This window comes from Acinonyx jubatus, chromosome D1 (assembly GCF_027475565.1).
Source record: "Acinonyx jubatus isolate Ajub_Pintada_27869175 chromosome D1, VMU_Ajub_asm_v1.0, whole genome shotgun sequence".
NCBI classification, from domain to species: domain Eukaryota; kingdom Metazoa; phylum Chordata; class Mammalia; order Carnivora; family Felidae; genus Acinonyx; species Acinonyx jubatus.
Window position 1 is genome coordinate 56,767,154 of NC_069390.1, and position 27,109 is coordinate 56,794,262.

Genomic DNA, 27,109 nt, shown 5'->3' on the forward strand with positions numbered 1-27,109 from the left:
TAAAATACAAAAGATGAATAGTACCCTTCCCTACCTCCAAGGAGCTCTCACCTACTCCCAGTAAGCTAAAGACTGGGGGAAATAAAATGTTTTTCTTTGTCAGAAAAGTTGAGGAACTTTGCTTTAAGCACAACTTGGGATTTGTGTGAACAAGGCACATCTACGATGATTATAGAAGAGATGAATGCTCCCTTTAATATGCCATGCATACCGTTCCACATTTCTTCACTTGGCTTTGGGCATACTTGTCTGGTGCTGTTAGTGGGTGTTATTAGAAATTTTTAACAAATGACAATAAAGGACCACAGGTCATAGGAGCCAGTGGCTCTGTTCCCAGCTTCTTCCTTGTTTTAAAGCATGACCCACTCTGGCCAGGAGAGTTGCCAGGAATTTTATTAATATTTAAAGCTCGTAATTTTGGTTCAGTCAATATTTATTGCATATGTAGCTCTGTAAGGTGAAGGTCTTTAAACACAAGAGATAACCATTTGATTTCCCAAGGATGTTGACATTACTAATCTTTTGTTATTTTTTGGTATATTCTTACTGTTTTGAATTGGGGTGCTTTCTTCAAAAAAGTAAGATGTTCAATATGGTATGGTAGAAGACCTCAGATTCCAGTCCTAGTTCTGTTACTGACTAGATGTATAATCTAGGACAAGTCTCTCAACATCTCTCCAATACTTTTTTCTCTATCTAAATTAGAGTTTTTATTTATTTTTGAGAGAGAGCAAGCAAGGGAAGGACAGAGAGAGAGGGAGACAGGAGACAGAATCCCAGGCAGGCTCCACACTGCCAGCACAGAGCCCGTGGCCAGGCTCAAACTCACGAACAGTGAGATCATGACCTGAGCCGAAATCAAGAGTCAGACGCTTAACCGACCGAGCCACCCAGCCACCCCTGCACAAAATAATTTCTAAAATCCATTTTAGTTCTAAACTTTTCTAATTTAATAGTGTTAGAGGTAGAAAGTATTGTGTGGAAGAAGCAAGACTTTGAAATTAATGTAACATTTCCAACTTCAGGTTTAGTGCCATACAGTGTGCAGCTGCAGTTCCCAGAGCTCCTGCTGAATCCTCATCTTCCGAAAAGTTTGAGCAGTCAGATCTTCAAGTATCAAGTGAGACACAAGCCAATAATGAGTTGACAACCAATGGTCATAGTCCACCTACCTCCAAACAGATTTTACAGCAGCCCAAGGGAATAATGGGAATGTTTGCCTCTAAAGCTGCTTCTAAAACCCAAGAAGCCAACAAGGAAACCAAAACAGAGGCTAAAGAGGTAACAAATATAAGTTTAAAGATGTCTTTATAGCTCAGAATGGGTAACTAGAAGAGCATTGTAGTTTAATCACATAAGGTTCCAATATATAATAATATAGTCTAGTTTTTCCATTGTGGTCTGAATCCTTTAATTCTTGATATTCTCGTCTGAAATTGTCCTTTTTCTTTTGAAAATGCTTCTCACCAAGCTTTGGATTCTTCTGTAAAATGGTCCTGTGCACATCACAAGATTGTTTTGCAAGCCAATTGAAATCATGCATGTGAGAACACTTGAAAACCATAAAGTGCCAGGAATCGTATATTAGCAATATGTCATTTTGGGAACATCTTATATTCTGAGCTTTGCCATGTATGCCTTTCTTCCTAGTGTATTTAACATTCTCATTCTGTTTTATGAATTTTGCTTGTTTTTTTCTTCATCTGCTTCCCTTATTTATTGTTCACACATCTGAACTAAAGTGCATTGACTTAAGAAAAGTCTCATTAAAAACTGTTAAAAAATACTCCAGAAAAGCATAATTATTGTTATTTTTTAAAGTTTAGTTATTTTTGAGAGAGAAAATGAGTCAGGGAGGGGCAGAGAGGGGGACAGAGGATCAGAAGTGGCCTCAGCAGAGACCCTGATGCGGGCTCAAAGTCACGAACCAGGAGATCATGACCTGAGCTAAAGTCCTGAGCTTAACCAACTGAGCCACCCAGGCACCCCATAGTTATCGTTATTATTGTTATTACCATCGTGATTTTTGGCCTCTGCTTTAGAAAAGGAGAGGGGAGTGGAGGGAAACCCCCTAACATTTATAGAACTACTGTGTGCCAGTAGTTTGATCTTTGCTTAAATCCTCCTAACTATTCTGTGAGGAAGAGATCTCCGTTTGTAGGTGGTGAAACTAAGGGCTAATTGCCTGGATATCAGATTGCTATTACATGGCACAACCAGAATTCAAATCCACTTCTGATAATAACAAATGTAACATTTTGGAGGTTCCCTTGTTGTGTATCATACTGCCTCTGATCTGTTTTAATTCTATCAAACTAAGCAGTTTTTAAATATACTCAAAGTTTAGACACATTCATGGGTAATAATTCTGTAAGAACTATGAGTAACTAAGCTTTGGAGATTAACATCAGATACTCTGGTGTGGATTTGTTCTTATATCTCACGCTGACACATTTTGGCATGATTATATAGGGACTGTGCCATCGTGACAATGTGCCCTGCAATTGAAGAGATTGTTTAAGACTCCGACTTGAAGAACAGCCTAGACACTAAAAAAAATCATGTGTTTTCTGCTTCTAGGTATCTTCTGCAGGCAACAAGGCACCAGGGAAAGGGAATGTGATGAACAATTTTTTTGGAAAAGCTGCTATGAGTAAGCATGTTTTTACCTTCCTTTGATTAATACATGAATGGTAATATAATAACATATTTGAGGTGAAAGCCACCTTACCCAGTTTTTACCCATCTGGTGTCCCATGTAGACTTGCTGCATCCTAACATAAATTTGCAGTCTACTGACCAATATATTGAATGGAAGTAACCCAACTGGAACAGTGGATTTTAATGGGTGAGCTGAGTTCAGTTTACCTTGGGTGGTAGTTTACTATTCCTGTTTTTACTTCCTGCCTTGAAAAGACAATTATTTGTTTCATAGGGCTCTTGAAAATGGGTGATAAAATAGAAGGGAGGCTGCTTGGTTAAACAGTATAGTGTTGAGGTTAATATCCTAGATGCTGGGGTCAGTTTGCCTGGTGTGACCATTATTAATTATTACCTCTGTCTCCCAAGGGGTTGCAAAAACAAATCTTTTTGACATTCTATAGTTATTTTTTACAGATTATTCATGTTAATGAACTAGACCTCAGTATGAATTAGAAGGGCACAGGTGATTGTAGCCATTTAAAAATAATACTTTTTGAGAAAGCAAGATTTCCTTTATTTAAAAAAATTTTTTTAGTATTTTTATTTTTGCGAGAGAGAGAAAACCAGCAGCAGGCTCCAGGCTCCAAGCCGTCAGCACAGAGCCTGATGTGAGACTCAAACTCATGAACAAGATCATGACCTGAGCCAAAGTCAGAAGCTTAACAGACTGAGCCATCCAGATGCCCTTAAAATTTTTGTTTTAATTAGAATTCTTTCATATGGAAAGAACCAGTAGTCACATATTTTCATACTTCTCATACCAAGTACACCTCCCCTAAGGGCTATGTGGCATAATACCAGAAAGCATTCAGGAGCCACAGGACAATTATGGCACACTTTCTTGGAGCATCAGTTTTACAAAGATCTTGTGGGAAGGTGTTTTGTTACATGCTTGTGCAAGAAAAATTAGTCAGAATTCTGCTTTCCTGTGATGGTCGGATTAGTGGTTGGAGGAGGCGTTGGGGTAGATAGTGTTTATTTGCCATAAAATCCATCAGAGAAGGTTTTTGTCGTTTGAAAATATGTAGAAAATTTGATACTTCAGGTTATTGGGAAGCGTGTTGTATTGTTGCAGGCAGAATGCACAAGGAGGGCTCCCTACTTCTGTGAAAATAGATAGTGCTAATGTCACTGGCCTGCATGGCTGGTACTGGTCCACTGAACCCAATCAGAGTGTGTGTGGTTCCTTGGTGACTTTTAGGTCCACGTTTTTATTTTTGTTTTGTTTTCTTATGCATTTGTAACCAGTGAATTTAAAAAATTTTATTATTTCTAAAATATATAATATATAAGCTGTGAATATTTGTTAGTTGTAAAAAAAATCAAGCTATACAGAAGTATATAATTTATTCATGTGTTTATTTCAGAAATATTTATTGAGCAAATACTGTGTACTTGCAACTATTATCCATGGTGATACAGTGGAGGAAATGTAGACAAGCAAGGTATCAGCCTTCATGGCACATTCTACTGTGAGAGACAGACAAATCAATAAAGAATAAAATAGTTAATTATTTTAATTGCTAGGCAGACAGTGATAGAAGGAGTAGGGAAACTGGATAAAATAAAAGAATTAAATACTTAACCTAATAAAAAGAATGGCTTCTAAAGTTGATTTATCTAATGTTTTTTCAAGGATGAATGTTTAGAGTAAAATGATGAATGTTTTATCGGATGAATGGTTTAGTGGGTTAAGTGTCTGACTTGGCTCAGGTCATGATCTCATGGTTTATGGGTTCAAGCTCCACGAGGGGCTCTGTGCTATCAGTGCTGAGCCTGCTTCAGATCTCCTGTCCCCCTCTCTTTCTCTCTCTCAAAAGTAAACATTAAAGAAAAAAGTAAAATGATAAATATTTTTATTGTATTTGAGACATGACAAGATCATTGTGATGAAAGTGAAGAGAGTTGGATGAAAAGAGTTGAGGAGACTTGAAACATTTAAAATTTAATGCCGGGCAATAACAAGTGTTGGCAAGGATGTGGAGAAGTCAAGCCCTCATATACTGCTGTGGGGAATATAAAATAATGTGCTTGCTCTGAAAAACAGTATAGTAGTATTTCAAAAAGTTAAGTAATTATCCAGTGCTTCCACTCCTACATATCTACTCAAGTGAATTAAAACTGTATGTCCACATAAAAATTGTACACAAATGTTCATAGCAACATTATTCATAATAGCCAAAAAGGTGAAACAACCCAAGGGTCCATCGTCTGATGAATGGATAAACACAATGTGATATAACCACACAATAGGATATTATTGAGCCAAAAAAGGAATGAGTCCTTGAACTATAACATGGATGAATCTTGAAATATGTGAAATGAAAAAAGCTGGACAGAAAAGGCCACCTGTTATATAAATTTATTTATACAAAATGTCTAGAATAGGCAAATCTAGAGACAATGTAGATTAGTAGACTAGTGTTACAGGCTAGGCTGAGATTGGGGAGTGACTGCTCATGGATACAGAGTTTATTTTGGGGTGATGGAAATGTTCTAAAATTGGATAGTGTTGATATTTGCACAATTACAAAGCACTGAATTTTATACTTTAAAAGGATAAATTTTCTGGCATATGAATTATCTCATTAACAAGAACCGTAATGCTCCATATGTGAAAAAAATTACAGCATTGGTGACAAAATTAAAAAGTCATCATCTGTATCTTGCTTCTAAAGGTGTTTCATATTTTGAGTATAAAAAGGAGATGCTTTTAATTAGTCAATGATACAAATGATTTGATCATTCAGAAAAAAAGAAAATGTGGTTAAATTTTCCTTAACAGTAGTCTGAAAGTGTTGCAATGAGCTGCCTCTTTACCAGCTAATTGGCCATTTGTAGCTGCATATGTAAATAATTTGGAGTTCCCCAAATACTGTGAAACCACGACAGAGTGAAAACTCTGGATGCTGAATCTCTTTGGTCACTGGTATTTTAATTAAGATCTGTTTCCTGAAATTGGTAGACTGTATGCAATAGCCTTGCTTTCCTTACCCCAGGAGTGAGATAGGAAATACTTGGAGGTTTTTCCTCCTAATTGTTTTATTTTACTTATTTTTATTTTATTTTATTTTATTTTATTTTATTTTATTTTATTTTATTTTATTTTATTTTATTTTCTACTTTTTTGAGAGAGTGGGGGAGGGGCAGAGGGAAAGGGAGAGAGAGAGAGCATCTCAAGCAGACTTCCCACCCAGTGCATAGCCTGACGTGGGGCTCGATCGATGGATAGATCTCATGACTGTGAGATCATGACCTGAGTCAAAATCAAGAGTTGGACGCTTAACCAAGTGAACTACCCAGGTGCCCCTATTATATAATTTTAAAACAGTTGCTGTCAATATGATATAAATTCTGTAACGATGCAAATTTTGCATAAACTTTAAGGATATACATGCAGCTTCAGAGAACTGGTTTTTTGGAAATCAGTTACTGACTCTGGACGCCCTAGAGATACATGTTTACTCTCCTGTACTATTTGGTGGAAAAACTTGAGAAGTACTGATACTTGAGAACAACAGTTTTGAAAAGGCAAGAGAAAATGCCTCCATTCTCTGGTGGATTCCACCAGATTTCTCAGTAAAGTCTTCAAAAAATAAAGTATAAACGAGCTGCATGTTATACTTTTATCCATCATCTATTCTTTCAAAGAATATACTTTGTTTATAAATTATTATACTAAGCCGTATGTAATGGCCAAGGCTAAGCTATCAATTGGTCTTTTTCCTACACTGTAGCTGGTTTTAGCCATTTTACATATAACCAAAGCTACTTATTGAAGAGCCTCATGCTGTTCACAGCTAAGAGTATTTTATGACTTTTCTTGAAAAAAACTGTCACTGAATATAGCACGAAGGCTATTCTTCTATGATTTCTCAGATGGCTAGGCCCATCCTGCTTGCATTTTTTAATCCTCTGCATGGCATAGTAGTTGCAGCTTGGTGTAGGGAAAGAGGTAAGGATTTTGAGGAGTTAAACTGACCTAGGTTCAAATCCTGTCTCTCAACCTTTTCTGTCAGTGTTACCTTGGGTAAGCCATACAACCTCACATATTAATCCCTTTTAATCCTTACAGTAATCTCATAAATATTCAGTTTTTACAGAGAAGATTGACTTTTAGGTAACTTATCCTGAGTGAAAAAGTTTGCATCAAACTTTTCTCATTCCAAAGTAGTCTTTAAATTATATAATTAAGATAATACTGAGATGATAAGAGTATCCAGGTTTAAGAAGATAGAATGGAATAGGAAATAAGATTTTGGTACGAATTTCTGTTGTCACTATTTGTAAACTGTATACTCAGGAAACGTCTTTTATCTCTCAGACTCTTAATTTTCTCATCTAATAAGTGATATATAAATGAGAATGATGATACCTCATATAGTTGTATTTGCTTTTTCTAAGCCCTGCTTTTACTATTATTTGGCCTGGGAGTTGTGATATAATGAAGGATTAGCAAGAGGCAGAAATGAAAACAGTTACTGCTAGAGTGGTAGTTGGAAAGGAGAAATGTTCTCTGACTAGACCATGAGTTCTGTTAGGACAGGGACTGTTTTTTTATCCCTTTAGCCCCCTGCTCCTAACCAATTACTTGGCACTTAGTCGACTGTCAGAGGAATAATAGATTGATATTGCACGATGAGGTTATATATCATCTGTTATACTATACTTGTAGATAAACTTAAAGTCAATTTGGATTCAGAACAAACAGTGAAAGAAGAAAAAATAGTGGAGCAACCTCCAGTGTCTGTCACTGAACCAAAGCTGGCAGCCCCTACAGGCCTGAAGAAACCCAGCAAAAAAGCAGAGCCTGTTAAGATGCAGCAGAAGGAAAAAAAAAGGTAGGAAAATTTTGTTGCCTGTGAGGGAAGAGTGTCTCTGCTGGGGGTGAGAAGGTCTGTTTGGGCTTATTGACAGTGGGCAGTTTTCAGTTGAGTACTAAATCCTACTTAATGCCTTAGGGATACAGCTGTATAACCAAAATGAAGAGAGAAGCTCAGTAGCTTATCTAGGGAAGTAGAACTGTGGAACAGCCAGTGTAGATGGTTTAGAGCCCAAATCCAGTTTTTTGGGCCCCATTGAACTAAATTGATTATCCTTTTTTTTCTTTACTTCATTTTAAATTTGTGGACATGGCATAAGTGTGCCTGATTGTGTCTGTGTCTGTTTTTCACTTTAGATTGCCAAGTGAGGGGTTACTATTTCCAGTCAAATTTAAGAGAAAAAGTTCTTTGTTTTCTTTTTATATCAATGAGTTTATTTTTCAAGTGGTAAAATGTAATTAGAAAAGAAAATAAAAAGCACACAAGCTGTTAAAAATGGATCCAGGAATTTGAGACACTACCTCATAGTTGGTAGGAATTAGTCTGTTGAAAGAAATTCTAAAGACACTGTCAGCACTGATAGGCCCAGAAATACTTGACTTTTGTAGCAAGGCTGGGGCTACTCTAGTAGAAAACATCAACAAAATGCTCAAGTTTCAGAGGGTCAAGGCTCTGTCCAGTGGGCCTTACCTCCTAGGAATATGTGAGATTGGTAGGTTAAAATGTCCCCAGCCCATGGGTGTAATACTCATTGTTGACAGTTATAGTCAGGAATGCGTTCAGTATTTCATTACTGAGTGTGATGTTAACTGTATGTTTTAAGTAGATGCCCTTTACCAGATGGAGGCTGTCCTTTTCTGTTTTTTTATGGATGGGTGCTGAATCTTGACTGATGCTTTTTCTGCATTTATTGAGATGATCTTTTGGGGTTTCTGTTAGTGTGGTGAATTACCTTGATCGGCTTTTAAGTGTTAAACCAACCTTGCATTCTTGGGATAAACCTAATTTTTTGTCATGATACATTATCCTTTCTATAAGTTGTTGGATTTTATTTGCTAATATTGTAAGGATATTTTGCCACTGCATCTGTGAGGCTGATAGATCAGTTATTTAGTTTTCTGATAATGTCTTTATATTTTAGTACCAAAGTTATGTAACTTCATAGAATTAGTAGAAAACTGTTTTCTGAGTTTGTGTAAGATATGTATTATTTTTTTTCTTAAAAGTTTGATAAAATTCAGTGAATCTGAGCCGAGTTTTCTTTGTGGGGAAGTTTATTTTATTAATTTGATTTCTTTAAATAGAGCCATCCAAATTTTCTTGTTCTTGTTGGGTCAGTTTTGGTTGTGTTTTTAAAGGAATTTATTTCATCTAAGTTGTTGAGTTCATTGGCATAAAGCCCCTACTATAGCCTTATTCTTTGAGGATCTGTAAAATCTGTACTTATCATTACAGATTCCTTTATTCTTTTATTCCTCATGTTGGTAATACATTGTTTTGTCTTTTTTTTTAAATTTTCTTTTTAATGTTTATTTTTGAGAGAGAGGGAGACACAGAATCCAAAGCAGGCTCCAGCCTCCGAGTGGTCAGCACGGAACCGCGAACCCATGAACCGCGAGATTGTGACCTGAGTCGGAGTTGGACACTTAACTGATTGAGCCACCCAGGCTCCCCTGTTTTGTCTTTTTTTAATCAGTCTTATAGAAGGGTTTATTAATTTCATTAATCTTTTGCCCCAAAATAACAATTTTTAACCTTGTTAGTTTTTTTCTGTTTTATTTCATTAATTTCTGCTCTTTATCTTTTTTTGTTGTTTTTTGTTTGTTTTTTTACCTATTTGGGGTTTGTCTTTTACTAGCTTGAGGTAGAAAAATAAGTTGATAAAGTTACATAAGGAATAAGTTACTTGAAGATAAAAACCACATTTTATACATATCTGAATAGTGTGATAGAGTATCCAGAGGAGCAAACTAACGTTAAGATGGAGTCTAGGTTTTTTTTATTATGTCATTAGAATCACCTTAAGGTCTTATGTCTATGCCTTTGCACATTTTTTTTCTTCTCTTTAAAATATTTGTCTCCCTTTTTTTACCTGATGAATTTCCACTTAGTTTTTAGTTTTCGTACAAGAGTCTTGTCCCATAACATTTTATTTGTCCAGTAGTCTTTATCACATTGTCTTACATTTGGTGGTGTTTATATCTATTTCTCCCACCAGAGCTTCTTGATAACAGTATTTTCTTCATCTTTGCATCCTCGGTGTTTAGCAAAAAGCCTGTGTATGTAGTAGCTGCTTATTTAAAGCTTGTTGAATGATTGAAAGGTCAGTAGGAAAAGTAAGAAGGAATTTGTAATGATAATTGATGAGCTGGTAAGTAGTTTCCAGTGAACTATATAGAGAGCTAGAAAAATGTTTCATTCTGGTCACCCCATGGAATGACTTAGTTGTGGTCAGCACAGTATCCTTAAAAAGAATCCTTATTGGTCTACTTTGACTCTTCTATCCTCTGGAATTAAGACCAGGAGTTATGAAGCAAGACCCATAGTAGCATATGAATACTTACATTTTTATTTTGTGTAACATGATTAAATTATTCCTGGATGGCAACAGGGGGAAGCGAATGGAGTTATCTGATGATGAGACAAAAGAAACTGAAAGTATGAAGAAAAAGAGGAGAAGAATCAAACTTCCTGAGTCTGATAGCAGTGAAGATGAAGGTGGGCTATGAAAGGTTGCTATTAATTTTTGGCTAGTGTCATTGTCTCCGTTACTTGGGTTATAGCAAAAGTACCATAGACTGGATGGCTTAAGCAGGACAAATTTGTCCTGTTCACAGTTCTAAAGGGTGAGAATTCCAAAACCAAGGCACTGCCTGATTGTAGTTCCTGGTGAGAGCTCTCTTCCTGGTTTGTAGGATATCTCCTTGCCGTATCTTCACATGGCAGAGAGAGAAAGTGTTTCTCTTGCATCTTTTATAAGGGTGGTAATCTGATTCCATTAATTACCTCCCAAAGACCCCACCTCCAGATACCATCACGTTAGGGGTTAGAGCTTCAAATATGAATTTTGGGGGAACACAAACATTTAGTTGATAGCAGGGGTCAATTCTTACTTTGACGCTCAAGGAGTTAAAAAGTAATTAATTACAGGTCACAATGACAGTAATTGTAGTATTGAGAGATAAACAATAGCACCATTAGAGTCTGCTTTCGCTTTTTGATCAGAACCATTGCTTTTTGGTAATTTAGCAAAATAACATAAAAGGAAAGAGAATAAGGATTATTATTATGTATATTATCAAAGAGCTTTTCTTGGGGCGCCTGGGTGGTGCAGTCGGTTAAGCGTCCGACTTCAGCCAGGTCACGATCTTGTGGTCCGTGAGTTCGAGCCCTGCGTCAGGCTCTGGGCTGATGGCTCAGAGCCTGGAGCCTGTTTCTGATTCTGTGTCTCCCTCTCTCTCTGCCCCTCCCCTGTTCATGCTCTGTCTCTCTCTGTCCCAAAAATAAATAAACGTTGAAAAAAAAAATTAAAAAAAAAAAAGAGCTTTTCTTTTTCTAATTTATTTTTTACTTTTTTATTTTTTTATTTTTTTAATGCTAATTTTGAGAGAGAGAGTGTGAGTGGGGGAGAGGCAGAAAGAGAGAGGACAGAGGATCTGAAGCAGGCTCCACACTGACAGCAAAGAGCCTGACACGGGGCTCAAACCCGTGAACCATGAGATCACGACTGAGCCAAAGTCGGAAGCTTAACTGACTGAACTGCCTAGGTGCCCTGAAGAGCTTTTCTTTTTAAAAAATGAAATGGAGATATTCCTTTGGCTACCTTCATGTGAATCTTTTAAAACAGGTAATATTGTAGGTATCAAGGGTGTTGGTGATATGATGTTCCATGCCACATAAATAAAAACATGCTAAGTTTGAGAATCTATAGTATCATTGTTGAAAGGGAATGATACTAAGGACCCTTCTAGTTTTATGCTGTGGGCTCTATTGTAAGATAAACAGAATAAGGGCAAGATTCTTACCTGGAAAATTCATATGCCTTTTCAAAGAATATCAGGTGTTCGAAGAGCCAAGATCTCTTCCCAAATTGTGTAAATGAAGGTATATAGAGAGAGGATGAGGCTGGGGCACCTGGGTGGCTCAGTTGGTTAAGCGTCTGACTTCAGCTTAGGTCATGATCTCGAGGTCCGTGAGTTTGAGCCCTGCGTCGGGCTCTGGGCTGACAGCTCAGAGCCTGGAGCCTGTTTACGATTCTGTGTCTCCCTCTCTCTCTGCCCCTCCCCTGCTCATGCTCTGTCTCTCTGTCTCAAAAATAAATATAAAACATTTAAAAAAAATTAAAAAAAAAAAAAAAGAGGATGAGGCTAACGAGAAAGATGCCTTGGTCAAACTGCTATGCCAGATGACTTCTACCCTGCTTTGAGAACGGTGGTGAGAAGCTTGAGTTTCTATAATCCGTTCTCTATGAATTTATGCCATAATGGGTATAAAACATTTTGAGGGGTCAGGCAAATCTACTCCAAAGGAATTCAGCATCAGATGAAGGTAGAATGACAAAACAAACAAACAGATGCTAAAAGAAATTAAAGAAGAATAATGAATGCAGGAAAAGGAACCTGTTCTGCTGGTAAAGGACAAAATAAACTTGTTAGGCTCTACTCTTACCAGAAATTTCTGTAAGAATTGAAAATGGCAACAGAGGCACCCCGAAAGCAACTCAGCGACTGTACATGTACAAATGAGTGAGAAAGCCATTTATATATACAGATGACAGTAATGGAAAAGAAATGAACAGACCTAAGAAATTGTACAAGGAAGTTAAATCTATGATGTAGGTATATCTTTGACTCTTCCATAGGTTTAGATCCTACCAGTCATGCTTGCATGTAGGAGTTTATAAGCTCTGATATCCTATAGAGGTATTGTGCCCACCAGAGCTGTGGTTTTTTTTTTTAATGACTCTTTGGAATAGGTAGGGATAGGGCATTGTGAGCATCCTAGAGGAGCTGTCACTATATACTCATTCCATGTCATTTATCAAAATGCTTTGACTAAGACACCTGAAAGGAAGATACCCAAGTGTGTGGCTGAAACAAGAGCCATCAAGTTAAGAATTAAGGAAATAGAAGCGACTCCATGAAGATACATGGGAAAATAATTAGGAAGTAACAGGAATATTACTGTGCTATTGAAATTGTCTTCCCTATTTCCAACCAGGAAAAGGATTTGGGGAAGAATCTGGAAAAGGCTTTCAAGCCATCAACCTAATGTACTTTGAAAAGGTAAACTAGGTACTCCAGTGAAGGAGTCAGCTCTAAGTCAGGGAATTACTGTGGTTGATTAAACACTCATTACATATTTCTGAAATATTCTCTGGAGTGCTGATCATTAGTGCACAAAAATAATACCTGTGGGTGATTAGAAATATGAGTGGGGTTATTAGTTTAGAAAGAAGTGAGAAGAAATGTGATAGAGGTGAACAACCTATAATAATAGATAATATAAATGAGAGGCTCTCAGATTTTTTATCTGGCAGAATAATTTTTAGCATCTGACTAAATTTGCAAACCTTTGCCATTTTATTCCTAAATTTCTTCTTCATCTCAAAGCTAGAGGGCCTTTATTTTAAACCTTTACACAAACTCTAATCTATTACCATTTTATTCCTGTGACACTGAATATATACTATTCAATATGCTGTCTTCAGATGGAAATTAGCAAATGGGCAGCAGAAGTGGAAGAAATGACAGGGACTTTGGAGTAAAACAGACCTGGGTTTAAATCTTACTTCTGCCACTTAACTGAGTACATGGCACCCCAATGTTTATAGCAGCAGTATCAACAATAGCCAAAGTATGGAAAGAGCCCAAGTGTCCATCGATGGATGAATGGATAAAGAAGATGTGGTATATCTGTACAAAGGAGTATTACTCAGCAATCAAAAAGAATGAAATCTTGCTATTTGTAACTACGCAGATGGAGCTAGAAGGTATTATGCTAAGTGAAATTAGTCAGAGAAAGACAAATATATGACTTCACTCATATGAGGACTTTAAGATACAAAACAGATGAACATAAGGGAAGGGAAGCAAAAAGAATATAAAAATAGGGAGGGGGACAAAACAAGAGACTCTTAAATATAGAGAACCAACAGAGAGTTGCTGGAGGGGTTGTGGGTAGGGGGATGGGCTAAATGGGTGAGGGGCATTAAGGAATCTACTTCTGAAATCATTATCGCACTATATGCTAACTTGGATGTAAATTAAAAAAATTATTTTTAAAAATAAAAAACCTTCTGCCACTTATTGTGCAACTGGAGACAGATTATTTAACTTCTTCAATTCCTTGTTTCCTCATCTCTAATGGGGATGTTATCACACCGTGTAGACTTTTTATGAACATCAAATAAGATACGTCAGCAATGCCAGGACACTGCTTGACATAGCAGGTTTTCTTCTTATTCACCCCATTTTTTCTATTGACGTGTTCCATAAGTATTTAACAGCAGTCTCTTCTCTCAGAAAATTCCCTTCAACTTCATATCTTTAACTCTGTACCCAAGAGACTTTTCCTTTATTTCTCTTCTTGGCAGAGTCATAAGCACCATTAGCAGTTCTACATACTCTCTTTGTAAAGCAAGAAAAAGCCAGACCCAGATAGAAATCACATTAAGAGTAATGTTTTCATTGCTAGGAAGAGGGGCGCCTGGGTGGCTCAGTCAGTTGAATGTCCAACTCTTGATTTTGGCTCAGGTCATGATCCCAGGGTAGTGGGATCAAGCCCCACATTGGGCCCTGTGCTGAATGTGGAGCCTACTTCAGATTCTCTCCCTCTTCCCCACTCGTGCTCTGTCTCTAAGATAGAATTTAAAAAGATATATTGCTAGGAAGAAATAGTTTTAGCTGATTAAGTTTTTGCTAACATTTTCAGTTTTTGCAAATTACTTATGGAGAATGTTAAGCAAATGACGCCCCCCCCCCCACCCCACCCTTTTTAGGTTAAGATAGGTAGTTTATAAATTTTCCTAGGAAGCTATGAGTGATTTCCAAAATGACCCATCTCTGCCATAGCACTCTGGTAAACAGTGGTTACTCTGCTAGTAACTAGTTTTACTACAGTTCTTATTCTGCTGTCCTGGGGTAAGTGTTAAATTACACTTCTTGAGTACCTTTCATCTGAAAAGCTGTAAATTCATTATAAATATATTTAAAATACACCAATGTATGAAAACCCTCCTTATGCTTATGTCACTAAAAGTATGTCGAGGATATATTTACCTTGATGGAAAATCAGACACATACGGATTCTAGCATATGAATGTGGCCAAATTTTTTTTAGTCTCTTTGAATCTCAGTTATATAAAACCGAAATAATAGTAACAGTGATTTTGTGGGGAATATTATGTGAATGAATGATTAATGTTTGTAAAGCCCAGAAAATTCTAGTTGTTTTCTGTATTCTTCCTTCCTTCCTTCCCTTGTTTTTCTTTTAAAAGTTTGTTTATTTTGAGACAGAACAAGCAAGGGAAGGGCAGAGAGAAAGGGAAAGAGAGAATCCCAAGCAGACTCTGTGCTGTCAGCACAGAGCCCCATGTGGGGTCCAGTCCCACAGTTTGTGGATTGAAGCTGAGCTGAAAACAAGGACTGGATGCTTAACTGACTGGGCCACCCTGACACGCCCCCCCATCCTTCCTTTCTTAAAAAAAATTTCTTTGTGGGGCGTCCGGGTGGCTCAGTCAGTTAAGTGACTGACTTTGGCTCAGGTCATGATCTCACAGTTTGTGAGTTCAAGCCCCACGTCAGGCTCTATGCTGGCAGCTCAGAGTCTGGAGCCTGCTTCGGATTCTGTGTCTCCATCTCCTCTTCATACTCTCTCTCTCTCAAAAATAAATAAACGTTAAAAAAATTTTTTTTTAAATTTCTTTGAGAGAGAGAGAGTGTGCATGCACGTGAGGGGCAGAGGGAGAGAGAGAGAATCTTAAGCAGGCTCCATGCCCAGCTCAGAGCTTGACGTGGGGCTCGATCTCACAACTGTGAGATCATGACCTGAGCCAAAGTCAAGAGTCAGATGCTTACCTGACTGAGCCACCCAGGTGCCCCAAAATGTTTTATTTAAAAAAATTTAAAGTGATACACAACTTGAAAAATCAGATAAAATAGAAGTTTTGTAATAGATTGTAAGCTCTCCTATTGGACTCAATCTAATTGATGCTTGTCCTGTCACCTTTCTCCCATCTGCCTTCCATCTTCTGGGGATTTGTTGAAAATTCTTATTCATTACAAGTTCTTGGCTCCCTCTTCTACTCTCTTCCCTGTTATGGCAGGGATAGGGGTGGCAGGCAGGTTTACAGCATTTCATTCCTTAGTCATCACTGTAATGTGTCTCTTTGGGTGGATGTGCAAGGGAGGGGGAGGTATATGCTGACTCTTCCTTGACCTAGAAGCCCCTCATCCCAAATTCCAAAAATGATTGTTTTCCTTTATTAAAAATATCGTTACTGTTTGTTCAGTGCCAGGGAAATTGTGGTGTCTCTGCCTCCATGGAGGTTAGAGTCAGAGGAGGATCTAGATAAACATTTGTATACAGTGCAGTGACAGGGGTCTTAGAGGGTGCCACTAGGATTAAGTGTCTTCATGGTTACAGAAGTGGAAATAGAATGAAAACTCCTAAATTAATTGTGAGGACTCAAAATTCCTTTTCTTTGGCTTCCTCACTGTGTAAACTTTCCTCCTGCCCCTGTAACGCATGTGACACAGCTTTCCTGATTGCTATACCTTCAAAGAAATGGGAGCTTGGCTCTGTGGTTTAACTTTTCTCTTGCTTACTTGAGCTCCCATCATGTTCTATTCTCCTAGAGCTGGGTTACTAGCTGGACCACTTTCCTCATATGTTTCTGACTCTTGTTTCCCAGAGCTTATAAAGTTTTTGGGGCCCATTTCATACTTGAAGTGTATAATTTATTGTTTCGTTCTGGCTCTTGTTTTGCTTCACCTCTTTAGGTCATTTGGCCTTGAACCCTCCACTGTCATAATTTTTAACACTGACCTAATCAGTTGGGAGAATTTCAGATCCAAGACTTGTGCTAAGAATTTGAATACAGCCAGGAGATTCAGGGAGCAGGTGAGGCTAAGCAACTACCCAGTCTTTTTACCAGCAGTTTCTCTGTGGTGATTAAGCTGTAGGTCAGCTGAGGATTTTCACTTCCCCCTCTCATGGGCCTTATACCAAGACCACTGTTTCTGGAACTGTTCAGGAATGATGGGATCCCTCTGGAGATGCTCTCTTCTTGGGTGATACCACTTCCAGATCAATATTGCTTTCCCAAAGTGTTCTTTCCGGTTACTCTCACTACAACAAAACAAGCCTCATCAGTGAGCAATCACTAGAAATAATTCCCATACAAAATAGTAAGCCAGTCTTAGTTGTAAGAGCTATAATTGTGACGGTTTCAAAGGTGATTTTTCCTCCAAAGTTTATGCTCTTAACATCAGCTGGAATATTTCAGTCTAATAAACATCTCAGGTGATTGCAGATAATCCTTGGATCATAGTCATGAAGACTCTGGCATGGAACATTTGATATAATCTGAGAATTATATCTGTTTGTTTAACCTTAAAAGAAAATGTCTGGCCCTGAATGGTAAGGCAGCACAGAATAATTGGAATGGTAAGGCTGTGGCATCAGACTGACTTGGGTTTAAAACCTCCTGCCTCATTTGTAAGCCCTGTGACCTTGGCAAGTTAATTAACCTCTTTGAGCCTCTTTTTACCCAACTGTAATGTGTGAATAATATTTGTCTCTTAGGGTTGTTATGAGGATAAATGAAACAATTGTAAGTGGAATACATGACACATGTTAGATGATCAGTGGATATTTATAAAACAACTTTAGACTTTCCTACAAAATAAAAGGTTTAGCTAAGATAATCTCTAAGGTTTATTCCAGCTTTAATAACTCTTAATTCTCTGGTTTTCTTTGTATAAAATTAGTAAAATGTGTATTTTAAAGATCTATAACTGCAAAGTCCTTGGTTGTCATGAATTACTGCTTGCAAAATGTCCTTTGCTGGATACAGACATTTAAAAAGTCACCAGAGAAGGCGTTGTACCAGATAGCGCCACAGTTCTCTTAGCTAAGCTTGTTTCATTATTTCAGTCATACCAGACTCTCCTGGGGATTATGAAGCTGAGTCACCATCCCCACCTCCTCCTGCTTCTCCACCTCCTGAACCAGTGCCTAAGACTGAACCAGAGCCTCCTTCTGTCAAGGTAAAACTTTACTGGGATGGTTGCCTTTCCATGTGTCTGACCTCCCAAGGACCTGAAACTATGCTGAACCGGCCACTGCTGTATAGTCCAGGGACACCAGTAGATGGCTCTTTTCTCATTCCACTCTCTGTAGGTACTACAGGATGGACATTCCCTCTCCTCACCTGCGGTGAGAGCTCAGCTATAGGGCGCATCTCAGAAAGGTTGCAGAGGTCAGGCCTGGGAGTGGTTTTGTTTTTCATGACCTCCAGCATCAGGGCTGCTGTGTTACCCAACTCCTATTGGAATTTTGCAAAGTAAGGTCTTGCCTGCATCAGAGCAAAGTTTGGGAAATAGAGTGAACAAACAACTTATGCACATTTGTTGTTCTTCAGAAACTCTTCTGGAAAAGGGAAGGGTGAGAAAAGCTGGCAATAAATGGGGGAATATAGTTTTGAATGGTCTTCAGCTGCATCTTGTCTATTAGTGTAGATAATGAAGAGTTGAGAAGAAAGGTGCTAACAAGGTTTTTTTCCTTTACAACTATTAGTTTTCCTTTAATTCATTGTATTAAGACTGTCATTTAAATTTTGCACTAATTTCCTCATTAGCTGACAGGAAAGTGGGATGAAAGACCACTGAACATAAAAGGAAATTGGTATTAGTAGTATCTGTGTGAAACTAAATTAGACAAGGGTAATGTTGCAGCATCAAGGCTAAAATAGCAAGTATCTACAGCAAGGGTACATGCCACGGACCTCTCATCTGATTTAGCTTTCCTGTGTGCTTCCATAATGTCTGCCACAGCCCTCCATTAAAGCCCTTACCACAGTGGATTGCAGTGGTCTGTCTTCCTTGCTTCTCTCATCCGCTAAGGTCCTTGTCCTATTGGTCTTTTTAACCATGGTGCACTGCTTACCAAAAGTTTGTTGACTGAATGATCACAGTTATCTTATAAGCATTAAACATCAAGCTTCCATATATAGGAATGTAAACTTGTCTGTATAGTAGGACTGGTCCGTAAAAGGAAATGGATAGAGTTTCACATTCAACTTTTTATCATCATGGAATATTGGAGGGTGATTATTGTAGATTAAAAAGCTCTTGTTATTTTTCTCTATAGAGTCATTGATCAACTGAATGTTGTAACCTCTGATCTTCCTGTGATCTTTTAGAGCTCAAATGGAGAAAAAAGAAAACGAAAACGGGTGCTGAAGTCTAAGACCTTTGTGGATGAGGAAGGCTGCATAGGTAAGAAGAGTTTCTGGCTCCGTGATCTCTTACAGAGCAGCGTGCTTCAAACTTGAATGTGCACATGACTCATGCCAAACATGGCACGCACCCTGAGTAGCAGAGTAGAGAACACTACAACGAAAGGCAGAACATGGGTTCTTGTTTGGACCACATCCTGTAGAAATAAGCTTTGAGGTCTTGGATAAAAGTCCTGTCACCTCTGGTAGGGAGTTTCTTGATGTATGGAATGGAGGTAAAATATCCATTTTGCCTATATGTGGGATTGTTGTGAAAATTCAGGTGAGGTAACGTTTAAAGGCACTTTCGATATGGAAACCATAATACCAACATAAAATGTTGTTACGGACATTGAGAAACTTTTTTTTTCTAGAATGGTTGTTTTATACATTTGAACAGTGGAAAGGAAGCCCCCACTGATGATTAGACTCTGAAGAGAGTGTCAAGAGTCTTCTTGGTATTTTGTCCCATCTCTCCAGAGGGGTTTGACTCTTCCAAATCACTTCATGTTTCCCGTTTGTAAGTCATGTTAGATAAAAACGTGTGCTTTTTATGGTGACCTAGAGGGGAATTAGAATTTAGCTTTTCAGTTAGTTATAGGTTGAATTCTTCAGCCATGTTTAAGCTTGTTCTACCCTTCCACAGTTGACTCAAACTTCTGTGGGGCTTTCACACTTGCAGGCCAATAGGATGCTCTGATCCTGGTACTTTTTGTGTTTACAGAGACTTGTGGGCTTAGTCTTGGAAACCTCCTGTTAGTTGGATAGACTATAATTGTAGTTTCTCCCTTCCTGTGGCACCTGCTCTCCTAAAGAAGTATCTTTTCCCTTTCTTGACTCTCCTTTTCTGTTTCAAACTTTCATCTTAAAAAGATTGATCAATTCTGAAGAATCTACTTTTCCTAGGTTGTGTGGTTGTTAGAATAAGTGCAAACCCTGTCCCATTGTTCCCTACCTTTCACTCCTCTGAAAAGGCCTCTGCCATTTTTTTTAAAGATTTTTTTTTCAATGTTTATTTTTAGGAGAGAGCATGCAGGTGGGGGAGGGGCAGAGAGAGAGGAAGACACAGAATCCAAAGCAGGCTCCGCACTGCCAGCACAAAGCCCTATGTAGGGCCCGAACCCAGAAACCAGGAGATCATGACCTGAGCTAAAGTTCAGTGCTCAGCCAGCTGAGCCACCCAAGCACCTCAGGCCTGTGCCATTTTAATTGTAGCATATTATCGGGGAATAAAATTCCTTACACTGGAAATTGGTCTTTTCAGTGCCAAATTTTTTGTGAGCCTATGAATTCTGGACTTCAAGTTAGGGTTGTTTTTTTGTATTTTGTTTTGTTTGCTTTCAGTCTTCTAATAGTGTGTTTTCAAGCCTTTTGGTTTGACTAGTGGTGATAATATGTGCATTTACTATTGAAGTTCTTACTTTTTCTTTGTTTTAAATTTAAGAGGACAAAGGCATCAGTGCCAGTTTTTCCCTCCTTCTACCCCGAAAGAAAAATGTCAGATATATCATTGTGAGCATTTACTGGGAGTTTGTGGCTAATTACCTGTTGCTTTGTTCAAAACACAGTACTCAAGTTTTGGCCAGGTATGGGATGTGGACTTTTTACACTCCTGTCTCCAGACAGGACTATTAAGAGCCTTGGATGCAACAATGAAAACCGTGCTCACATAGCACTTTTTTTTTTTTTAAGGTTTGTAGTCCAAGCTCAACCTAATGAATCTTGGCTCCTGTTACCAACAAAGGAGTTGTGCTTTCCTTTCTGTTTGGACTGTTCCAAATGTACCAGCACAGGGGGCTTGTCCTGTCCTATGCTGGATGAGAGCTGGTCTGGGGGTTTTCAAAACTGATCTTTCCTTTTCTGTGACTTTGCTTCAGGGACTGGGGAGTTGGGCCCCTGAGATTAGTGTGGGGTAGACTTTTGGACAAGTTAGAATTCTAACAGCAAAACATTGAGTGGAGAATAATTCTGATGTTATCCATGTAAACTGGGCTCTTTTTTTTTTTTTTAAATGGCAGCCCAGAAAAGTTGCATGTTACTCAGTTAAAATAAAGGTTCTGTATCTTTAAGTTGAAATCTCCTTTGTCTTACAGTTTGAAGTAACTAAAGCTTTGAATATAGAAATCCTTCTTTTAGCTCTTGAGGTATACTCAGTGTGCTGCTGAAGAAATTTTGTTGGTGTTGCCCTGACTGGTTTTAACTCCCCCAAGCAATGCATTGCACAGAATTGGCAATGAGACAACCAGTGGTTTCAGTAATAAGTAATGAAATAATGAGCTAATTGATGTTGGAGTTTTACATTATAGACCTGCTGCCATTTGAATACAAAGTATAGCTTATGAAGGACCAAGTTTTATACCACCAACTAGTAGTAAGTTGTTTCTTTTCTATGTCTGCATATGGCTCTTCAGACTTCCCTAATTTGAGATATTGAGTAAATAGCAGCTCATAAGTTTGTTCCAATAATCCAGTTGCATAATGCGTTTCAAGTTGCCGATGAGATTGGGCTAGTGTTCAGGGATCATAATTGCTGACCTAATAGGTATGCCATGGGAATTCCCTAAGTACCTTAGAGCAGCATTTCTCAAACTTCACATTACTTGAAGATCTTGCTAAAATTCAAATTCTGATTCAGTAGGCCCTCAGGTAGGACCTGAAATTCTGCATTTCTAATAAAATCATGGGAGAGTCTAATGTCTCTGGTCTGTGGAGCATAGGTGAGTAGTAAGGCCTTTGAGAACACTTTATATATGTAAATATATATATCTACATATATATATTTAAAGCTTCTCAGTGATTTGTAGCCTCTAAGTTGATAGGAATCAGCAAAGTGAATTCTAGGCTCTTAAAAGTAATGACAAATCCTAGGAACTCTTAGTGAGGGAACTGTTAATTATGTACCCTTAATGGGATTAGATGGGTATGGTGAAGGAATGCTCTACCGGCAACAGACCTCCAGCATGGCTTTGCCATTGTGAAGGGAAAGACCAGCATTGATGGGTACTTGCTAATAAGATCACTAGGTGCATCCATACCTTCTGTGAGGCAGTGTTACTCCCATTTTACAGGGGAGGAGAGAACAATGATTCTCAAGGTATAGTCCCCAGACCAGCAGCATCAGCATTCCCTGGGAACATGTTAGAAAAGCAAATTCTCAGGTCCATCCCTCACCTACTGAATTTGAAGCTCTGGAATTAGAGTTCAGCAATGTTTTAATAAGCCCTGCAGGTGATCCTGATGCACATCAAAAGTTTGAGAATTTATAAATGGCAGACTACATATTAGTATGCAGATACAGTTGATTTCAAAGCCACTGCCTCTGGAGTAGTTTGTTCTTAATTGCTAATTAAGTGCTTAAAACTATTATTGTTCTTTAATAGGACAAAAATGTTCTTTCATCGTTTGAGCATTTATGATGCATATTAGGTTACTGTGTTCAGCCAAGAGGAGATGTTTTCCTTTACTCTTCATCTTCCTGCTGCAACCAAGAAAGCTGAGAAAGAATGTAGATGTTGGTTATACAGCTGCTGCAGCTCTCTAAAGTCACAGGAAGGTGGCATTGTACTGTTTCTCATGATTGGTTTGTGTGCTGCAGTAATACTGAAGAGACCCTCATCAGTTCTGTGACATCATTGTTGGAAGTTATTGTCTGTGCCTATGCCCTTTTCAGCTTCCTTATACTGACTGCTCACTGGTAAAATTATTTTCAAAGGGGGAGGGGGTCAGTGAATTTTATTGTTATAAGAAAAAACAAAAGTATGCCTTTGGTTGATAGGGCATTAAGAGAATTGGTAACTTTGTTTCTCATTTTATCATTGTCTTAAAACAATCAAGTTTGTTATATGATTGAGTTTGCTTCGGGCAGTTATCTTCACAATGCAGACCACTAGTAAGTGTTCGGTCATTTAGAACTAAGAACTGAAAAATTGAGTAATCTGCAATTCTTGTATTTAGGATGTGCAGAGAGTGAGTGGGTGATGTCAGGATATAGCCAGCCAGGAGGGCCCCTGACTGTGAACCTGGTTAGACAAGATGAAGACTGGCGAATAAAGCAGAGATTAAGATCTAGAAAAGCAGCAGTGGAAGGAAATAGGCAGGCACTGTGGGTCAGGGAAGTGAGATTGAAGAAGTCAGTCAAAGCGTGGAGGTAGAAGTGGGTATTTGAGATACAGACAGTTCAGTGTAGAGTTCAGGAAGTTAGCTAGCATTGACCAGGGCCCAAATGCAGAATTTGGGCAAAAGGCATGGGACATAGCAGCGAGACAGTAAGGGTAAATGTTGGCTCTGAGCCCCAACTAGACACTGTATGAGTTTAAGATAAACAGTTCCTATTGGTGGCCTGATCTGATCTCCCAGTGGGAGAAGGCTCTAGTATTAGGTGAGCTGATCAGAGGGTCTCCCTTGATCAGAGGGTCTGAAGGAATTGGAGTGAACAAGACATCTCATTCTCTTAATAACAGTGTTCTAAATGACTTGACCCACTCCTTTCCCATTTTTTTTTTTTATTCTGCCAGTGACTGAAAAAGTCTATGTGAGTGAATCCTGCACAGATAGTGAAGAGGAGCTTAAGATGAAGACCTCCTCTGTACATAGACCCTCCGCCATGATGGTGAAAAAAGAACCCAAAGAAGAACGAAAGGGCCCAAAGAAAGGGACTGCTGCTCTGGGCAAAGCCAACAGACAAGTATCCATTACTGGCTTCTTCCAGAGGAAGTGAACTGCCATCTCTGTTAGTTCAGAGACGTGGAGTGGTCAAGGGAGAAGACCAAGACAGACAGACTCTCACTTACTGTGTAAGTTCATCCTGTGCCTCACCTTGCCTGTATCAAAAGACTTATTCCATCCTGTGAGGTTTATACTGTTTCTGGTTTTTAACCAAAGGGAAATCACCTGGAAGCAAGAGGCAAAAGAATATTTAAGAAGCTGTTGTGTTTTAAGGACATTTTTTTAAGCACAATCTTGACCTGTTCTGGAGAAGAATTCACTCCAAACATAAATTGGAACAGGTTTCAGAATTATCACTGAAGCCATTTAGTTGCTAATTCACTGGTCCCTACCGAATCCTGTGTCCTGAGCACTTATGGCTCAAGAAGTATTCTTCTTTGTTCCTTTGTATTCTGTGGACTTGTGTGGGTCTTCATTTATCCCTGAATTTTACTGGCTGTGTTTACCACTCTCCCCATAATCCCTTCCCTACTACCATACTTCTATGTGAAGCCATTTTCTGTAAGTCTTTTAAATCTTTGTTGGACTAAAGGCTGAAACAAAAATCTCCCTATAATCCTTTAATCCTCTCTTCCTCCGTTATAAAGTACACTGACACCTGGCTACAGACCAGCACATTGCTTATGTTCTGCGCCTTTCACAAAAGCTCTCTCGACCTTCACTCGCAATTAGTAGGTAGGGAAAAGCCTCAGGCAGAGCACAAATAGAAATGTAATGATGTATTCAACTCCACCAGAAATTACTTAGTGTCAGCATTGACGATAGTGGAGGCCTTGCCATGTTGCTGACACAGGGCATGTTTTACGCTGCTCTTTGTGATTTTTGTCTCCTCCTCTCTCCCTTTCCCACTGTTAGTACCTAGAGAGTGAAACCCAGGCAATGAAATGGAGGCTAAAAAGAGAAAGCCTTTTCTGTATGCAGGGTACAACAGTTAAGAAAAAGTTCTCCTTCTCAAGGAACCTGAATGTTCAGAAACAGCAATTTTCCAGGAAGGTAACAAGGAAGAAATAAAGCACACATTTTTATACAGATGTTGCTCCTCTGTATTTTAACCCTCCTATTTGCCTAAAAGTATAGGCTGCCCAAGAAAGGTGGAGAGACTGAGTTGTTAGTAGGACTAAACAGCAAGTAACACATTCTCATTTGTTGCTTATGGAAAATCATCTATTCTGTTGATAACTTTTAAGTGATTTTCATGATAGCTGGACAGTGACCTTGGTGGATCGAAGTGGTGAGGTAGTAATCTGGTACAGTGAGCTCTAGGGAAAGAACACAGGCTCATCTGCTGGCATGACTCACAACTGACAGACGAGGGATGTCTGACTTAGCCTGCGTATGTCATGATGCAGTCAGCATCCAGTAAACCTACTGTTTAAGGTTAGGATTCTAACTGACCTTGGATTCATACGAACATATTTAGCAGCCATCATCCAGGCCTCTCCAGCCAGGCACCCCATGGACTTGATTGAGACCAGAAGTTTGGGAGATGAGTCCTGGCATTACATCTAGGACTTGAGAAGGCAGACGCTTTGTGTCATAAGCAGAGTAAAGGTTGACGTATTCCACAGCCCTCTTTCTTTTTAAAATGTAAAAGGATGGAAAGCCTGGACTTACCTTTACAAAAAACCTCTGGAGAATGATCTTTAAAAAATTTTTTTAATGTTTATTTATTTTTGAGAGAGAGAGGGAATGGATACGCAGAATCAGAAGCAGGATCCAGGCTCTGAGCTGTCAGCATGGAGCCCAGCGCGGGGCTCAAACCCACGAACCGTGAGATCATGACCTGAGCCAAAGTCGGACGCTTATCCAACTGAGCCACCCAGGCGCCCCTGGAGAGTGATCTTTTAAATGGTTATTTTTGTCATTGCCTCTAGTAATTTTTCTAAATAAGAATTGAAAAAATTAAAAAAGCAACAATCTAGTTTTTTGTGTTTTTTTTTTTTTTTAATTCTGCTGGGCTCTCTATTGAAACTGAATTTTGAATTGGAAAACTCCAGTGGTAGTTGGAGTTCCATCTTTGAAAGGATAATGCAAATCCTTTGATCACCACACCCAGTATGCTGCCTGAACTCAGCTGTCTGCAAGGCTTAGGAGGGAGGGAGTGGTGGCCTTTTTTTTCTTTTTATACAAAACTCTACCATGTTATCCACATGAGTTAAATAAATTTGAGAAGTTGTTTTAAAACAGTGCTTCAAACTGAATGTCTGATGAGTCTGTTATTTGACAGGACGGCAGCAGTGTGTGCAATTATTCAAACTCTGAACAGGAACAAGGCTGGTTTTCAGTTCATATTGTTAAAACTGCACACCCATAGTCTGAGATGAACAAGTCATTTGCTGCCTTCATCATTTTTTCAACCCAGTGGGAAACCTTAGTTTCAGCCAACATCATTTTTTAGTTCATTTAGGAGAAAATGTAGTCCTGATCTTGCACATTGTGTTAGTTTGGCTTCATCACTTGCTAGCCATGTGACCTTGGGCACATTTCTAAGCCTCAGGTTCTTTGTCAAAATAGAGCTAAAACGAGTTACCATAGATTGTCAAGACTGAAGAAGCGTATACATGCAGCCTAAATTTGGTGCACAGTTGTAGCACATAGGTGCTCTACAAATGGTGGCTTCCTTCCTGCTGTGAGAAATGCAGTCAGCCACCAACTTCCTGAAACGTTTTCAAGGATATGAGCCAGATGTTCTACTTTGAAAGTCGTCATTCTGGCGGGAAATGTGATCAAAGGTGGAAGATACTTGTTCTATATTATGAAAAATTTTAGAGAGAGTAGATACTTTTCTATTGAAACAAAGTGAGGTTCATTGATGGCTGTATTTACTATACATGAAAATACGTGTGTCTACTCATGTGTCAGGCCTCTGACCTGGACACAAGAGGATATAGGTAGCATCCTAGAATTTAGCACTTGTCTACAGGCTCTAATGGAAGAGACAAGCCACTAAAATGAAATTATAACATGATATGGTGAGTGCAGTGACAAGTAAGCACAGGGTTCTCTGAGAGCTCATAGGAGTGTGGGCATTCTTCCTGGAAGAGAGAAAGCTAAGTGGGTATTTGAAGGGTGAGTAGGATTTTACTCCAAAGAGAAATGGAAAAGATTTTCCAGGCAGAGGAACATGGCTTTGGGGGGAAATGGACAGTAGACTTTGGGAAAAGGGATGAAATGCATTGAGAAATGAAGTCGAGTCCGGCTAAGGAGTTTGGATTTTAATGTAAAGACTGTGAAGACCAACTGAAAAATTTTAAGAAGAATAATAACATTAGAAGTTGATTCTCATTTAAGAGGGCAGCTGGCATATTCTTTAATTTTATGTGCCATATAGTATTTCTACCCATGCATGTACATTGTA

At 38.6% G+C, this 27,109-nt stretch overlaps 1 protein-coding gene across 1 annotated transcript in view; it reads left to right on the plus strand.

Annotated features, from left to right (window-relative positions):
• POLD3 (DNA polymerase delta 3, accessory subunit) overlaps nt 1-25,947 on the plus strand; it is a 52,050-nt gene extending 26,103 nt beyond the window's left edge. Inside the window, exons 6-12 of the mRNA XM_027039812.2 lie at nt 1,026-1,281; nt 2,581-2,653; nt 7,379-7,544; nt 10,138-10,244; nt 17,685-17,797; nt 18,952-19,027; nt 23,541-25,947. Coding sequence (XP_026895613.1) covers nt 1,026-1,281; nt 2,581-2,653; nt 7,379-7,544; nt 10,138-10,244; nt 17,685-17,797; nt 18,952-19,027; nt 23,541-23,743 — 994 coding nt within the window. The 3' untranslated portion in view covers nt 23,744-25,947. The remainder of the gene's footprint in view (nt 1-1,025; nt 1,282-2,580; nt 2,654-7,378; nt 7,545-10,137; nt 10,245-17,684; nt 17,798-18,951; nt 19,028-23,540) is intronic.
• The last annotated feature ends 1,162 nt before the right edge of the window (nt 25,948-27,109 follow it).